Source organism: Anoplopoma fimbria, chromosome 1, assembly GCF_027596085.1.
Source record: "Anoplopoma fimbria isolate UVic2021 breed Golden Eagle Sablefish chromosome 1, Afim_UVic_2022, whole genome shotgun sequence".
NCBI classification, from domain to species: Eukaryota; Metazoa; Chordata; class Actinopteri; order Perciformes; family Anoplopomatidae; genus Anoplopoma; species Anoplopoma fimbria.
The window spans coordinates 27,189,483-27,204,110 of NC_072449.1; the positions used below are offsets into that span (position 1 = coordinate 27,189,483).

Genomic DNA, 14,628 nt, shown 5'->3' on the forward strand with positions numbered 1-14,628 from the left:
TGTTAACTTGTCATGCAAACACACATTTAAGACAGACATTTTGTTAGAATTAGCGTAGCCTTAAGGTCATTTCACTGTAGCATTCATATTGGATCTCTTTAGTGAGATATTGTCACTGAAATGCCTCATTAATTTGCACTAAATTTAGGTAAACATTGGCACTGACTCTCAAGTCTAAGAATGCATGTTTTTGGGGGAAAAACATTCATGAGGAGGAAACAGATTGGTTTTGCTTCACTTTTCATACAATTTGGTCAATCTTGGGTACTACATTGGAATTTGAAATATCTTTTTGAAAAATACTTTGCTATGCAACATGCATTCATAATGATGGACTAGCTGTCAGTTATTTTAGCTTGTTTCTGGTGAACAGGTAGATGTGAACCTAGAGGTGAACAATGTTGACAGATGTCTGCCTAATGAAGCCCAATAAAACATTTGCTGTCAACATACCTGAGCAGATTTCACTCAGACTTTTCTCCCATGTAGCAGCAGATAAGCAGATTCCTGCCACTCAAACGCTAGTGAAAGATAAGTTGTTAGATGACACACAGATCTACCTACCTCTGCCGTGTTTGGCTCCTCTCTGCCGGTTCTCCCTCCTCGTCCTCCTTTAATTCCTCCATCCATTTACAGGCCTGTCCCCAGCCCGGTCTCCCTCCTTGTCCTGTACCCCCTTGACTTTTGGGGTGGCAAACTGTCAACCAAGGCATGGGAGCAACACAGACAAAGACATGCTGTCTGAAACTGCACCAGGGCAAGTATTGAACACCATACACCTACTTGGTATGTGATTAGTTAAGCTTGTTAAACTGGTTCAACTGGAAGACTGGTTTAATGCAGGTAGTGTTTTCTTTTTGCTTTTCCTACCTTCCATCAACGAAGGAATGTGTGAAACATACTGATAACAATTGTGTGAAGGACAAGCCCTGCTCCGCCCAGGTACACCGGGAGTCACCCATCTATTATTAGGTCACACCCTGTGAACAACCATGTAAACAACTTGTTAGATCTGAATAGCATTAAAACCTTAATTTAAATATTGTTAATTATCCCTCATTCACAGTTGAATGAGGGATAATTAACACTCACACATAACTGAGGTTGGCACTTGTCTGTTCCGTTCTAATGTTTTAGTCAGTTTTAAGATGCTGTAAAACTGTTTTCTGTGGCCATGCTGCCATCTAGCAGTGAGAGCGAGAATAACATCCAGACAGATCAAGACCCCAATTAATCTGATAATTCACCTGAACAGACCGTTTATGCATCGCTTGCTCCCCAAGTTCAACACCTTAAAATGAATTGAACAGAAAACACAGTGTGCAGATATAAAAGAATTTAATTTCTCAACACATAGACAGCAGGACAAAATCATCACTGTACATGATCAAAGTCTCATAATATTCCTGCAATATTTTACATTGTTCAAGTCTATAGACTAATATAAATAATGGGCACATTAACCACATATTACAATTGTGTGTACCTGTGTTGTCTTCATGGGTAAATTACAAGTACTTATTGAAATCTAAGTACTAGAAATAATGTAACACTATAAGCTCCAGCATCGGACATGCCTTGCTCATGAACACACAGTAGGCAGGTGATTGGCATCACAAGGTTTGAGCTCTTCCTTCTGAATAACTTCCTCTTTTCTTACTTTATTGAGAAGGAAATATGACACATGCTGCGTGTCAATATCCTATTTACCCTAAGACACTAAGCTGTTCTTTAAGCAACAGCCCCAAATGAAGTACCTTCACTATATTGGGTATTTTAAAAAACAGATTAACACACTGGAACAAGCCCTTATCATCTTAAAACACTGTGTGTGGAGCTCCTCAGCCATTCAGTTGCAAACCTGTGGTGCTTTCCCCTTATATTTCTGTTTGTAACACTTTAAATAGGACAAATTAGAAATTAGGACAATCCACCACATGGATAGAAAATGTCTGAGACATTCCCAAAAGGAAGTTAATAGACACAAATCACATCTGTATCAGCAACGAAATGGTAACATACAACACAACGGATGGTGTTGGGCATAAACACAATGATCTGTTTTGGAAGGCCAACCGAGGACTGTATTTTCCATATTTTCGGTTCTGTATTTCTTTCCAGGATTTAAGTACAAACACTATACTTTCAGAAATGCCTTTAACCTTACAATTATGTGAAATGGACACTCAAATATGTGGAAGGACTGAGCAACAAAACCTTTCCACCACTTCAGTAGCTCACACAGTAAGACTGTAAAATGTTTGCTTTTATGGTCCATACATTCCAAATGAGTTCAGGACCCTGTATTTAATATAATGCTATTATGTCCCTGTTTTCAGCAGTTACAATGAAAATGTTTTCCAGTGCTGTCTTAAAGCAAGTTCAGTTCAGTCTTTGTTTATATATTCTGTTAAAAAAATCTAAACTTTGCATTTCGCTCTCTACTAACTTAATTCTCTCACAAAGTTCTGGCAGCTTGCAACTCAACAGCCCATTGACCATCTTACTGACACATAAAACTGTGCTGGTCATCATGTCATCCCCATTTTAGCGCTGTATGTATTCATGTGCGACTGTGTGTTTGTTCAATAATGTGCATACAAGCTGCTGAGGTATACATGCAGGATCAGTCCGTGGTTTGCAGAGTTCATCGCTGCACAGTTCAGGGTTTCGTGATGTGAACTTCACTAGTGCCACTTCCGTTGGTGGTTGTGGTGATGATGTACTGCGTGGTGGCTTGCTGATTGTCTGGTTGCTGCTCCAGATGTTCCGCATGGCCCTGGGTTGTGCTCTGAGGAACAGTCTGTTTCGTCTCCAGCTCTGTCTGACCCTCGGAGATAACGTAGTGTGTCTGCAGGACAGGGATGAGTACGTCTTTAGTTCCCAAATTATGGGACAGTTGGTGCCATAAGCAACCATATTCAATTCTGAATTTCTGCTAATTTCGTATTTTTATTGTCTTGGATGTAACACACATCTGGCAGCATACAAGTTTCTGAAAGATGATATGGCCAAAATCTTCTATCACAGATTCCGAAATTTATCAGGGTAACAGTATATTTTACAATATTTTGTATTTTCAGTTAAGAAATGGTTTAAAATAACAATAATTCATCACATTTGATTATTTACCTGTAAAAAAAACAACAACATGGGTTTAAAAAGTGAAATGGCATCACAGTGAGTTCCTTAACCACAGCCAAATGTACTTTTCACTTTAATCTAACAGGTATCAGACAGCATTCACTCACCGTTTTCACCTGGTTGCTGTTGACTCCAGACACAGGAGTGCTGGCCTCAGCTATCACATATTGCGTGTGAGGTAGAGCCATCATCTGGATCTCAGACGCTGCCACAATAAAAACAAACATATTAACCTGAGAGTAAAGTCATACAGTAAAGAACCATCAAAACATACAGAGTCTGACTGGATGACTCACAGTAGCCTCGGTAGTTCCAGTTCCCAGGTATGTAGGCGTGCTGGACAGTCCCCTGCTGCTGCTGTTGAGTGCTGCTGGTCTGCAGGGTGTGGCTCTGAGCTAAGGTCACAGGGGTCAGCTGGGTGGGGCTCAGCTCCTGACTGGTCTGCTGGGAGGTGGGGCTTAGAGGCTGACCGGTGACCTAAAAGAGTGAAGAGATGAAATGTTCTGTTATCAAGCTTAACATTATGTGTGTTATTATACCTTAGAAATTACTCATCAACTTAACTCCAGAATTAAAGTGTTGAGGACCTACCTGGCTGGCACCTTGTCCAGTGCCTGAGGCCTCGTTGACCTGGATGTGTTGTACCTGGATGGAGTGTTGGCTGTAGCCATGAGGGTCATGCAGCTGGCTCACATCTACTGTCGGGTGCTGGGAATGTGGGGGGGAAGCCTGTGAAACACAGACAAAATAAGTACTTTCTTACAATCACCTCAATCATCCACAGAGCAAGCAACTTTCAAAGTATTTTACCTGCATTCTACATTTTTACAATACAGTAGGAAATAAAAGGTAGTTTACCCCTGAAATGTTTAAAAACTAGATGCCAAACTTTTTAAAAAAAATAGTGAAAAAAAGCTCATCACAAATTCCCAGAGCCCAAGGTGGCACAGTCAAATTGTTTGTTTTCTCCAACCAGCAAGCCCAAACAAAATTATATTCAGATTATAATGATACACAGGAAAAAAAGCAGCAAATATGAGCAGCTGGAATGCGAGAACAGTTGGCTTTTTTGCTAAGATAATTGATTTGGATAATCGATAAATCAACTGATTGTTTCAGCTCTATTTAGAACCTTTTGATTTGAGTGTATGGCGTGCATCAGGCAGCAGGATACTGTAAAAATGCTGAGTTTTATGGACAAATCAAAGTTTTGAAAAAACAAATCTAGGTCCTAGATCAGATCCTGGATCTTACCGCAGCCACCTGCACCACCTGCAGCTGAATGTGTTGAGGCTGGGACATGTTGCCTCCTGCCTGAGACACTGGGATGTACTGGATCCTCTGGTAGTCTCCCTGAGCTGTGCGGTAGTCTGTGGTCAGTGTTTGAGAAAGCTCCGTCATGGCCTGGGTCAGCAAATCTGTGGTCTGTGGAGAAGATAAATCATAAAGTTAGAATATCTGCTGTTTATGAGTTGACCCCTTTTTCTTTCTTTCTTTCTTTCTTTCTTTCTTTCTTTCTTTCTTTCTTTTTAGCTTCTGCTGCGTCCAGCTGTTAATGTTCTATAACATATATATTATTTACACTGTGTGCTTTTTTTACTTTACGATTACAACTTTTTGTTTATGTACTACTCATTTTCAGAAATCCACTGAGCGTCGGTGCTCAACATGTTTGTTACTCGTTCTTACCACTACAGCCTCAGCTGTGGTACCGTCCGCACTGATGACTGCAGGAGCACTGCTGATGACAGCTGTAGTCAGAGGAGCCTGGATGGTGTTGGCAAGTTGGGCAAACTCTGGATGCTTTTTTCTGATGTGCTGAACCATCTTAGTCTGCGATACAAGCACACACACACACACACACATTTATCAGCTCGGGTCCGGGACTGTCCAAGACGGAGCATAAAATTGTGAATGAGTCCATCTTTAGAAATATTTATAATATCTTTGACGGAGCTTCATACTAACCTTGCTGCTGTACTGTTTGGCACAGTGTGGGCAACAGACCGGTGCAGTGGCGATGGTGCCAGTCAGCTGTGTGTGTGTGCTCAACATGGGGTCTGGTTCACCTGGAGCAGCCGGACGCAACTTACGGATGCTGGGAGGCAGTTCTGCCCCAGGGTGGTTCTTCAGTATGTGTGCTTTCCTCTTACTGGCACTCTTATACACCTGCACAGAGATCCCTCAGATTGATTCATTGATATACTGAAAGCTCAGGTTCAGAGTTTTAGGTGAAGCGAAAGTTTGCATGTTTGATTCAAAGCATGAACTTTAAATAAATATTGATTAAATAATAAAATAACTACCATGACAAATCTTTTCCAAAAACTTCAAAGTGCACGAGACAGGATGGGGAAAACAGACCTTGTCACAATACTGGCAGAAGTAGTCCCTGTTGGGCTTGATAATCGGCAGCGTGAGCTCAGGCACATCATCAATACGCATCTCTGGATGACGCTTGGACAAATGATTGACCTGTAAGCAGGAAAATAAAGCAAAGTGTACTGGAATATCTTAAACTTCATTATCACCAAACAAAAAGCTTTCTGTGACTTGTTGCTCACCAGCATTCCTCTGCGTCTGAATCCCATCATGCACACTCTGCATTTGAACATGAAGCTCTCGAAGTCCGTGGTGGGCACCTTCAGTTTGAGGGTTTTCGAGCGGTGGATGCGGTCTGCCTTCTTGGCCTCTCTGTCGGGGTTGTGCATACGCTGCATGTGCTCCCGCAGCTTATCTTTCCTCTTGATGGCACAGGAAATTTACTGTCACGTTAAAACTGACATGTCTATTTACTATTGACTGTGATCTTTCAATGCTCCATATTACCTTGAATTGTTTGCCACATGTTGAACACAGGAAGTCCTTGCGGTCAGAGTGGCGTAACATGTGCAAACGCAGCTTGTCTGGCCGGCAGAAGGCCTTTTCACAGTCTGGGCACTGGAAGATCTTCTCTGAATGGAAGCAGCGGATATGTTTCTTCACCTAAGGAAGAAAACATCTGAAATCTAAGTAAATAAGGTCATTTACTATTTCAAAACAGAATGTTGCTTTGCTCAATTCTAACCATAGACTGTATGTAAGAGTAATCATTGTGACGTCACCCATCGGTTTGTGAGCTTTGGTTTAGAAGCCCTGAGTTTTTCATTTGGTGGAGCTATGTACAACCAAATGCTGAACAGGACATTTTTACGCAATTAAAATGTTTAAAATATTTTTCATGAAGTGACACACTGTGAAAGGGTTTAAGTTCAGAGACAAAAATACGAGCAACTCCAAGACCAGACAACCCTGTGGAAGCAACCAGTCAATTACGAGGTAGCAATGCCCTAAAACATACTCCGCTTTATGGTCTGTTTGACTCTAAATGGGACCACAATTTACGAAATGAACATCATGCTGTATTGAAGATACTTGAAACTAGCAACTGAGAACATAAACTCATGTTTACCATGTTAACTGAGGGTATTTATCAAGTGAGAAGTAAGGTCATTTTCTCGCAGACTTCTGTACAATTGTACTTCTTTTTACCCCCTGCCGGTTATTGGATGGAATGTTTAAGGCACTTCCACATTGACTTCACTTTTCAGACCCTTTCAGACTACCGCCCGGTTCTAACATGAGAGACATTCATTACTAACCTGGATGAAGTCAGTAAATGTCTTCTTGCAGGAAGGACAGGTGAAGCAGCCGTTTACAGCATGCATCCCTACGTGGTCTTTGAGCAGGTCCAGCCTTTCGAAGGTTTCCGGGCATAAGAGACAAGAGTAGGAGCGGTTTTCAGTGTGCACAAGCAGATGGTCCTCCAGGGCTGAGTCGCTCATGAAGCTCTTGCTGCAAATGTGGCAGGCAAAGGCGTACGCGTCCCGGCCATGGACCCGCAGGTGCTGATCAAGCTTGTCTTTGTCCCGGAAGGCCTTTCCACAATGGGTGCATTTAAAAGGACGAAAACTCTTCCTGATGAAGAGGTGCTGCAGCGCTGCATTCTGAATTGGGAAAAAGAGAGGGAAAGGGATGAGCTACTAGCAGTGTTTACTAACGTAGATCTGCAATGACATGGGACGAGGCCGATGGATGCAATGGAGTGTGCAAGGAGGGGCCATATCCTGAAATGTCACATAAATAGTAACAACATGGAAGATGACAAAAGGGAACTTTACACCAAATGGTCTTTTTTCTGCAATCCTCCTGGTCCTACCTACCTGCACATCCATCTTTGAGGGACGCACGCATTGAGGAAGAGAGACACATGTGTTGTAAAGCAACCAAATAACAAACTTATCTAAAACGCTGATGCATTACACTGAACACAGCAGTCTTACCCGTATCCTCTTGGCACGGCGCATGTCTTGAGATGTGAGGTGGCCCTCTGATTGGCTGCTCTGTGCTGGATCCTCCTTTAGTGGTACAGGTAGGTCCGTGATGGAGGGCGGGCTGGCGGACTCTGAAACCGGCTCCTCTGCAGGAGGGATAAGCTGGTCCTCCGCCTCAGTCCCAGCCTCGGCCTCCGACTCCATCTCCACCACCTTCAGCCCGTTCTGAGCTGCTTCTGCTCGCTCCTCCAGAGGCTTCTCTGTCAATCCCAGCATCTCCTGATAGAAAGGTAAAAAGGCCCATTACAATTTCTCAGAGCCAATCAACTAATCAATTATTAATCACGGCACGTATATGCGTCCCTTACTGTTGTCTTTTCCCCAATGGCGTCGACTGGTGGATCTAAACGTATAAATTTAGGTGGCCGTCCCGGTCTTCTTCCTGTCCCAAATCTCCTCCTGCCTCTTCCTCGACCCCGGCCTCTGGATCTGAGAGAGAAAAGAAACAGTGACTCTGGTCATTTGGGCTCTAATGTGATAGAAATGAAAGATACAATGTAAAATAAGATGAGGAAAAAGGCGTTTACCTGGTAACAGAGTTTAACTTGTCATCATGCATGTTGAGATGTTGCTGCAGTTGTTCAGAGCTCACGAAGCGCCGGTTACACTCGTAACAAGGCCAGTTCTTCTCTTGCTCCCGGAGCACTGAAGGAACAACAGAAAGTGAGGACCAGGAATTACCACTACTTCAAACCCCTCCTGCTGTAACAGTTTGTAATGGGACACATGTCATCACACAGGGTTTCTACAGCTTAAGGTAAGTTAAATGTAAGACTCAGAATAAAATATATACCAAACTTTACAATAACCAAAATTGAAGAAAAAAAACAAAACAGTTCCACTGCATTGATTCCCATCATACAGAGTTTGAAACACCTGCACACCGCTATCAGCCATGCTGCAAATCTTGGCTGAATAGCAAGTTTAAGCTAACAGACAGGGCTCTGCTATCCTAATCTGCGTGATGTTAATGAGAAAGTTGGTAAATCATTTTAAAAATGAAATATTATCAATTATTTTGAGGTTTTAAATTGAATAGAACCCTGATCACAGCAGGGCTGTATAGTGTTGATATGAAGTATTTTGTGCATCGACTCACCTTTTCTCTCTTCTTCTGTAACATCGTGGATCTTTTGGTTGACAAACTCTGCATATGATGCTGCATACCACACCTGCAGAGGCAAAAAAAAAAAAACATCACTACGGACATTTCACTCTCCTTTCAGCTCTAGCTTGTCTTTGCCACCTCCTGAGAAAAATATCTGGATCTTAAGTAACCAGCTATTTGACTTTTGACTGAACTAAACTGAATTTCCTCACCAGCTTGTCGCTAACTCTGCTTTTATGCCGTTTGATGTTGACCAGGAAACATACAGGAGTTACAACGTTGTTCATTACTTTGCGCACAGTCCTACATATGAAAATAGAGATGCAAATATAGATCAGCCGTCGGTCGAAACCAGTCAGTTGTCAGCTGATCATCCATAACTGGTGACAATCATTGTCATATATCCGATTTTATGCTGGTTAAATCTACACACATTTGATGCACATTCATTTTAAGTCGAGCACACAGTGGCAGACTGTAACGTCACAGCCACACACACACACAAACACACACAACATGCATGTCACGCACACAGAGGCAGCAGCGGGACACGGTACGGCCACAAACTGCACTACACAGGACTGACCTTGAGCTCTTGTTTGGGTTGGATGTTCTTGATGGATGTGTAAAATATCTCTGAGCCGTACTGGTAGGCAACCAGATTCTGCTCCAGGTGGTTCTGAGCTGGTCTCACAAACATCATCCAGTTACAGCTGTCCTCATCAGAAAGGTCCAACCACATGTCATCAGACTTCTCCCCATCTTTCTCTGCATCCAGCATGCACAGCTAAGAGACCAAGAAAAGAAAAAAAGATTAGACATCAAACAGAGAGAGTGCAACCTTAGACTGCACATGCTTGTACACACATACTGTTTCCCTTAGTTATGACTTGCCCAGCACTTTCCTAAAAAATATTAATTATTTTTTATTTCTTTGATCCAAACACCACCAAAATGAGAAGCGAGACAAAGACAGCTTTGATTTTATAGTATCCCTATCCAATATCACAATGTCATATTTAACTAGAAGGGAAAATATACTCTTCTTAGTACAAAAGATGGCAGGTGTATTTTTACATAAACATTTTACTCAGTGCAGCTAAATATTGAAAAATGAAAACTACAAAACTACAGAGAGCTTAAAAGCGATCAAACAGAAATCAGTCGTGCAGAGCGCTGTTTTACTTTTAGATGAATGTAGTGGTCCTGCAGTTCACTCTGAGAGAGCAGGGGTCCCTCCACAGGACCAAACTGTGTGCGCTTTGGGATGCGTCTCTTGGAGAACACTCCGCCCAGGAAACGGTCTATGTAGAGGACCAAAGGCAGACTGGCCCGGGCCTTGGACATCACGGGCCGGTTAGGGATGGGGTGCAGAGGGCCGTGCTTCAGGCACACAGAGGGGTTGGCATTATTACACTCGTCACACCCTGAGAACCAAGAAAAAAAAAGATCAATGGGACACAAATCACCAAAACATATATCTGTGATTTCAAAAGATTTGAGACTGGAGTTGAAAATAATAAATCAACAGATTACATTGCTTAGCAAAAAAAAACATTTTTGTAGTACAGAACTAGGTCAGTTATGTTATGTGGTTTATGTAAGTCAGTGATCTGAGTGTATTAAATAGATCATAATTTCCATAGTCAAGACACAGAACAAGACTCAACATCTCTGCTGTCTGCTGTACATGAGTGACTCCTGACAGACCAGACGACTGCATTACGACTGTGGAGGACGTCACTCACAGAGGCTGTGAGGGTTAAATGACTGAGGCTGACGAGGTTCCCAGTCATCCATCTCAGAGTCTTCATCCTCATCCTCGTCAGAATCGTCTGTGGAGTCTGTTGCCCCGAGGGGACTGGTGGGGGGGTCCGCGATGTCAGCCATGGAGGGGAGTGAATTGGAAGCAGACAGCTGCTCCTGTGTGTGTGTTTGAACATTTCACAGTTTCAATATTGCTTTGTTTATCTGTACGTGAGAAACCCTGACAAGTTCTCATCTCCAGGCTTGTTCACATGTAACAATGCAATCTAAATGTAAAAACAAGAAAAGAATATGTATCCCTTGATTGCTTTACACCACCAGAGAAAACTTATTTACGATATTCTGTGCATGCAAAAAAACAAATGTTGTGGTTGTCAAGTCAAGACACATCCATCTACATTTGTTTCTGAGAGGCATAATGTTAACCCGCGATATTCCTGAATATTATTTTTGTGGATCATATCACATGTCATTGACATGTCATGTCCTTACCTGGGTAACTGGCTCCAGGATAGCTTGGGGAGCATCTGCTACATTACTGAGAACATGCAGATTGGCAGCGTTCATGTTCTGTCCACTGGGTAGCAAAACTGTGACCTACGAATGAGATCATATTGGTTTAAGGTTAAAAAAAAAAAAAATTAGGGTTTAAAAAAATCAGGCGGCACACAGCTCTGTAACAACATGACAGTACTTTGTAAACTTGCCTGTTGCGTTGTACCATCCTGCTGAATGTAAGCCACTTGTGGCTGGTCAGCAAATACAGTCTGAAAGAGAAGTTTAATACCGAGTTGTGAGCAAATCCTGCAGGGCTGAGTGCATGCTATCAATTGTAAACATTAATGAATGTATACTTTGCACATCTGAACCAAGACATTGAAAATAAAAGAAACTCTTGAGAGGATTAATGCATATTTTGGAAAAATGTTATGTTATAAATATGTGGTCAATAATGACTCTCCCATAATAGGAAGGGTCAACACAACACTATATGCCATGACATCCTTGAACAAAAACATCGAACCCCACCAACACATCGATGCATACTGTTCTTTAAAATATGAGTTAAAAATAACTCTGCTCTAAAAAAAGATCGGTTCTTACCTGAGTGCCATCTGCAGGGTGTATGTAAACCAGTGTGTGCTCTGCAGACTCTACAGAGGTATAGGAGTTCCCGTCTGCTGTATAAACCACCTGCTGCTGTCCCCGGTCCGCCTGATCGCCACTGTACACGATCTGGGCCACTGTGCCGCCTTCAAAATGCACCTGCAACACGTGTGCAGGAAACACAAATGCCCCATTAAGCCTCCATTAACATAGTACATGTTAGCATTAAACAACTGATGGTTCATTTTTGTCCTTTCAGAGATTGAAGGACCACAACTTCTAATATTCTATTAATTAAAACTATGTATGTGGATAGTGAATTTTGGGATACAGCAGAAACTATGGCCAGTGGACAGAAGGGTGCATCTGGTGAGCGTGTTCAACAGACAAGACGAGAGAGGCTTAACTTGTCCTCTGATGTATAAAGTCTGCTGTATCCTTTTCTACTGCAAATGACTGGTTGAATATAGCACTTCAGGGACAGTTCAGACCTGTGTGCCGTTGCCTGATTCATTGTCAGAAGTCTGACTCCACACAGCGGATGGTTCCTGTTTGGTCTCCATGGCAGCACGTTGCCAGGCCTGTCGCCAACCACGTCACCTATCACTTCCCTCTTGAGGCAGCCAGCGACGCCTGTAATGCACACAGACAAGATGACTGGGGATGATATGAGTAATAACAATAATCATAATCATAATAACCATAATATGCTACATGGGGATAGTACGTAATACAAAGTAAAATTGGGATGGCTTGATTCTATTATGCATTTGAGTCATCTTGAGATGTATAATCTCAATTATCATGTTGTACCATGTTAATTGAGATTATACATCTCAAGCTGTGATTGTGATATGGGATTTCAAACAGTGTAATGCAATGGAGCTTCTCCTGTTGCAGGTTCATCAAAGTCCTGTTATGCACTAGACCCAGAAAAGCTGTTTTAGCTTTAATAATGGGCCACTGCCACTGCAGAGGCTCCTCTCTTTGCAAAGTGACACTGAATTCGTGTCGGCTGTGGCATAGTGGAGAGCAAGGTAGTTCGGTGGTTCGATACCCGGCTTCGGCAGTCGATGTGTCCTTGGGCAAGACACTTAACCCCAAGTTGCTCCTGAAGGCCATCGGTGTGGACTGGATGATGAATGTTAGTTAGAGTCTGATGGTGGCACCTTGATGGTAGCCTGTCATCAGTGTGTGAATGGGTGAATGATGTAATATACTACTGAATGATATGTAATATACTACTGAATGATATGTAATATATACTACTGAATGATATGTAATATACTACTGAATGATATGTAATATATACTGAATGATATGTAATATATACTACTGAATGATATGTAATATATACTACTGAATGATATGTAATATACTACTGAATGATATGTAATATACTACTGAATGATATGTAATATATACTACTGAATGATATGTAATATACTACTGAATGATATGTAATATACTACTGAATGATATGTAATATATACTACTGAATGATATGTAATATACTACTGAATGATATGTAATATATACTACTGAATGATATGTAATATACTACTGAATGATATGTAATATACTACTGAATGATATGTAATATACTACTGATTGTAAGTCGCTTTGGATAAAAGCGTCTGCTAAATGACTGTAATGTAATGTAATTGAGATTATACATCTCAAGCTGTGATTGTGATATGGGATTTCATATCACAATAGCTTTAATAATGAGCCACTGCAGAGGCTCCTCTCTTTGCAAAGTGACACTGAAACACAGATTGTTGTTCTGGTTCTCCAGACACAGATGTTCTCGTCTGACAGGACGTTCACGCCAAAATAAAGCAGCATGTCACTTGGTATTGTGAGCGGCCACACAGGACTCTCAGCAGGGGGTAGGAGGCGAAACAAGGTTAACATTTTGGGGAAACGGTGTCTAAATACAGCCACATGTCGGCATAAAAGCCACCGTGGAAATACCCCATTCAGAAACAACTGGTATAAACGTTAAAAAAAGAAACCCCCCCCTGTCTGAACCCCGCAGGTTCTCAGTCCCAACTGGACCATACCACACAAACCAGCGTTTTTACTGCAGCGCGACATGCTTTACGGCCGTACAGCGCTGTCCAGAGGCCGACCTCCGACCTACACATCACTTGACGGACCCCAGGACTTGCACCACATTATGTGGGGTTTAACACGGAGGGATTTCAATTGGTAAAACACTGAATTATTTGAGTACACCCACCCGTCCCCCATTTCTAGTTGAGCCCAGCCCTTCCAAGTCTCCGTGAACAAGGAAGACCGGGCTCCATTTTGGGTGGGACTAACAACAACAACTACAGACCCGGTGGAAAAACATAAACGTTCTCCCGGCTCATATGGGCTAAAACATCCCGCTCATTTAATGTGTATTCTCAGGAAGACTCCCCAGGAGTCGAGCAGTATGAGTGGTCTTCAAGCAAATCCTAGTTTTCTTACATTTAGTGGAAAGCGCACAAGTCGTTCTTACCTCAGAATGGTAGCTGCAGAGACGGCTGCGTTGCATATATTAACATAATCTGCCTAGCAACACGCAGGAGCGCGGCTTCTGATTGGCGGTTGTTTACTCAAGCGCTGAAACAATTCGGGATATTTAAAATATTATATATACGAAACACTATATATTGCTGTCGGGACTTAATATTGATTTATTGAGGCGGTTAGCAACGTTGCTGCCAGTGTGTTTATTAATCGTGGGTATAGCTTAATGGGCACTTTAATAACAGCCAATCGGAAAAATGAGACCCCCTCTCGTCCAATTGAATTAAACCTGCAGTGGTGCAGCGATGACGTATTTTTCTGGGACAGCCAATGGCGCCGCTATTCCTTGGGCCAACCCCGGAAGTTAGGACTGCACTGGTCTACGCGACAAAAAGCCGATGGGATTGTTGGATTATTGCAGAAAATAAACTATTTTGGCGAACACAAGTTTATGATACTTACACGTTTAGTTCAGAAAGATAATCTACACGAATGAGCACCATTGTTATCATTTCGCAAGCGTCACTAAGACCGACAGAAGTAAAAAGCTAATGTTATGCTATAAACGAACTACACCACGGTCGCATTATTGCGCGTATACACTACAAG

General features: G+C 42.2%; 1 protein-coding gene across 1 annotated transcript; it reads right to left on the bottom strand.

Annotated features, from left to right (window-relative positions):
- Positions 1 to 1,328: 1,328 nt before the first annotated feature.
- On the bottom strand, positions 1,329 to 14,211 carry prdm10 (PR domain containing 10). Its single transcript, XM_054608358.1, has 23 exons — positions 14,009 to 14,211; positions 11,991 to 12,132; positions 11,497 to 11,658; positions 11,100 to 11,159; positions 10,885 to 10,989; positions 10,374 to 10,548; positions 9,811 to 10,052; positions 9,212 to 9,412; positions 8,617 to 8,689; positions 8,045 to 8,162; positions 7,826 to 7,946; positions 7,467 to 7,736; positions 6,786 to 7,130; positions 5,974 to 6,129; positions 5,709 to 5,888; positions 5,509 to 5,619; positions 5,113 to 5,313; positions 4,834 to 4,977; positions 4,399 to 4,569; positions 3,736 to 3,873; positions 3,441 to 3,621; positions 3,252 to 3,349; positions 1,329 to 2,851 (listed from the first exon to the last, which is right to left on the bottom strand). The coding sequence occupies exons 2-23, from the start codon at positions 12,060 to 12,062 to the stop codon at positions 2,663 to 2,665; spliced, it is 3,513 nt and encodes a 1,170-aa protein (XP_054464333.1). The 5' UTR covers positions 12,063 to 12,132; positions 14,009 to 14,211; the 3' UTR covers positions 1,329 to 2,662.
- Positions 14,212 to 14,628: the final 417 nt, after the last annotated feature.